At 46.6% G+C, this 3,281-nt stretch overlaps 1 protein-coding gene across 1 annotated transcript in view; it reads left to right on the forward strand.

Moving 5' to 3' along the window:
• Positions 1-884: 884 nt before the first annotated feature.
• The window catches only part of RPIA (ribose 5-phosphate isomerase A), a gene marked incomplete at its 3' end in the record, with an annotated part of 7,219 nt that continues 4,822 nt past the window's right edge, over positions 885-3,281 (forward strand). The window contains exon 1 of the mRNA XM_010166184.1: positions 885-989. Coding sequence (XP_010164486.1) covers positions 885-989 — 105 coding nt within the window. The remainder of the gene's footprint in view (positions 990-3,281) is intronic.

The following is a 3,281-nucleotide window of genomic DNA, read 5'->3' on the forward strand; positions in this document are numbered from 1 at the left end:
CCCACCCCACGCTGTGTGTGTAACGCGCTTCCTTGTCTGGGAACTGCAGTTCACCCTTCTGGGTTTGGCTCAGTGTTGCAGCCACTCCCAACTCAAACACAGAATCAGTCTCTAAATAAATGGGTGTAGTATTTAAAGTGTATTTTTTGTTCCAGGCTGCAGAGTCTGACTTTTCATGTCTACTGAATGCATTAGCACTGGGACATGGGTTGTAAAAACATGCAGCCCCATCTATTGCATCTTTAGTCCTTCCAGCAGCAACGTTGCCTTGAAGCGTGTAGCCTGTGTGCTTGCTCTGGTGCAAGAGCTTTTGCTGATTCTCAGGCTGTTGGCTTATGCCTAAGTATTGTTACTACTAAAATAGCATTTTGTTCCTAATGATACCTTAGTAATAGATTTTAGTCATTTGAGGTTAACCTGGGAGGAAATATTTTCTTCCATCTAATGGAATACTGTATTTTATTAGTCCTTTCCCTGCCATATATTTAAATGTTCTATAATAAATGAATGTGATGTCCCCAAGGCAACAAGCCAGAAAACCTTTCAGACAGCTGCTGGAGCTCTCTGTTTACAAGGAACACAGCAAAAAACCTGTCTAATGGAGTGAGAGAGGGGAGTGGGGCTAATTTCCCAGGTGAGGATTTGCTGATGAGGCTCCTCTGCTGCTGGAGACACAAAGGTTAATGGCTTGTGGTGTCCTGGGCTGAGCCAGGCTGGATGTTTAAACATTTCTGACTGTAGAAACTGAGCCTTAGCCTATGCAGGGTGGCACCTGTTTGCATTTTGAGCATGACTGAGTTATTTGCAAGCCAAGCAAGTAATTGCAGTGATTCAGAGGGGCTGTTCTGCACTGAGATTTCTTAAAGTGAAAGTTGGTGTCGTGTATGTCCTCCTACAATGAGAAAACCAAAGCTTCTGCTTTTTTTCCTACAGCTGAGCGGGTTAAACAGGAGAACCTGACGATTGTCTGCATCCCTACATCTTTTCAGGTAAGTGTTTTCCTCCTTTGCTTTCTGCTTGTCCAAACACTTACTCAGAAGATCTTCCCTTTGGCTGCTGGAGGCAACCGTGCTGCTCTCCAGACTGGCTCACTGTGGTATGAGTTAACTGAAAGCACCAGTGAAAGCAGTTGTGATGCTCCCTGCAGATGGACCTCATGAAGGCAGGGGCTGTGTCACCCTGACCTGAGCTCCTAGGATGCTGTAGAGCTAGGATATGTTTTTTGAAGCAGCGTGGTGGTGCTGGTTATGATAATGTTGGTGTTTGACTTGATCTGGATTCTGCCTGCAGAAAAATGCTGTTTAGTGGTGAATCAGACTCATAATGCAAAACTCATTGGAGACACTGAGTCTCCTTTGATTCTGAGCCTGAAAACTGTAAAAATCAAGCTCTGAAAACTATTAAAAATCATGCTGCAAGCAATAATGGCAAGCTCATGTGTTTTCAAGGGGAACTTGACAAAATGCATCAACTGGCTTTTATAAGAAATTGCAGGAGAGAAATCAGCTTGATCTTCCCTTTGCTGTGCAGCTTTTGCAGGGGTTGGTTCATACCAAACTCACTCTGGAGAAGTTTGCAGGGAGAGGGAGGACGTGGCTTTGTGGTGAAATGCAGAGCTGCTGGAGAAGCTTCTGAGCTGCTTCCGTGCCTTCAGGAAACTGGCTTTGGTCTCTCTGCCTCTTATTTCTTGAGGTGGGAACCTGCTGCAGAGGAGCAGCTGTCACCTTGTCACCTTCGGGCAGGGAGAGGTGACATCACCAGTCTGCAGGGACCGGGTCCACACACCGGGTTTTGGAGACTGGGTGGCAGTTCCCAGTCTGGGATTTGAGCTTGTGTCCTTCTAATGGTCCTGGCATGGACTGTACTTTTGTCACAACTTTTTCACCATGAGGACAATCAAGCAGTGAGGCAGGCTGCCCAGAGGGGCTGTGCAGAATCCGTCCTTCAGTGTTTTCATGACCTGGGTGAGCAACCTGGTAGCTGACCCTGCTTTGAGCTGGAGGTTGGATAGAGACCAACCTGTATTATCCTAAAATCTTATGGAAGCTTGACATCCTTTTACCCTGCAGTTGCTCTTTAGGTCTGAGTGTGGGATGATGGGGCTCTCTCTTTTCCAAGCTATTCCAAACAACAGTGGCCAACTGGGTTATAATACAAACTGCTGCCAAGGGCAAAAAGTAAAAACTAGATTTTTTTTTTTTCTTTTTTAAGCTGTATCAGTGGTTCTGCTGCATATATAGACTGTGGTGAGAGTCTGTCTTTGATCTGTCTAAAATGATCCCCATCCTTAGATACCACATCCCATTTGAACCCAGGAAAACTCTGGGTTGAGTCATTAGGTCTTACGGAAAATAGTGATTTTGTGGTGGACATTGATTATCCTGCCTTGAAATGTTCATAGAATCATAGCATGGTCTGGGTGGGAAGATCCTCTAGTTCCAGCCCCCCTGCCATGAGCAGGGACACCTTCCACTAGACCAGGTTGCTCAAAGCCTCATCCAGCCTGGCCTTCAACACTTCCAGGGAGGAGCAGCCACAGCTTCTCTGGGCAACCTGGGCCAGTGTCTCACCACCCTCACAGGAAATAATTTCTTCCTAATATCTCATCTCAATCTCCCCTCTTCCAGTTTTAAGCCATCACCCCTTGTTCTGTCACTTTCTGTCCTTGGCCAAAGTCCCTCCCCACCCTTCCTGGAGCCCCTTCAGGTACTGGAAGGCCACTATAAGATCTCCCTGGAGCCTTCTCTTCTCCAGGCTGAACAGCCCCAGCTCTCTCAGCCTGTTCTCACAAGAGAGGTGCTCCAGCCTGTATTGGGATAGTTCATGTAACACTACAGAGTTTATTACCAGTAAAATAAAAAGGTCACTGTTACAGGGAGGAGATAAATCATACACCTGCATGAGCAAAAATCCCCGAGACATGGGGCTGCCTCATATCTTTTGCTGTCTCTTATACCTTAACCAATTCCAGGTGAAGCATTCCCAGGTCAGCAAAACAGCATTTTATTTTGGCTATGTACAGGTGTCAATGGCTGCCTGAGGTCATGGCAAGGAAGAATTGGTTTCAGTGAGCTTTTATTCTCCCTTCCTTGTTGTCAGGTTGGGTTATTCCATCACCATCATTAAAGCTAGAGCCGGGGTAAGTATCTGTCCCTTGGCTTGTGCATTGTTTCTTCTTTTTCACCCGGCTGTGTGCCAAGAGCACGGGGCAAGACCAGTCTTGGCGAGGGCTGTGCAGTTACTGCCACTTTCCCCCCAGTTGTGGGAGCTCTGCTTTTGAT

Source organism: Antrostomus carolinensis, unplaced genomic scaffold (assembly GCF_000700745.2).
Source record: "Antrostomus carolinensis isolate BGI_N321 unplaced genomic scaffold, ASM70074v2 scaffold53914, whole genome shotgun sequence".
NCBI lineage: Eukaryota > Metazoa > Chordata > Aves > Caprimulgiformes > Caprimulgidae > Antrostomus > Antrostomus carolinensis.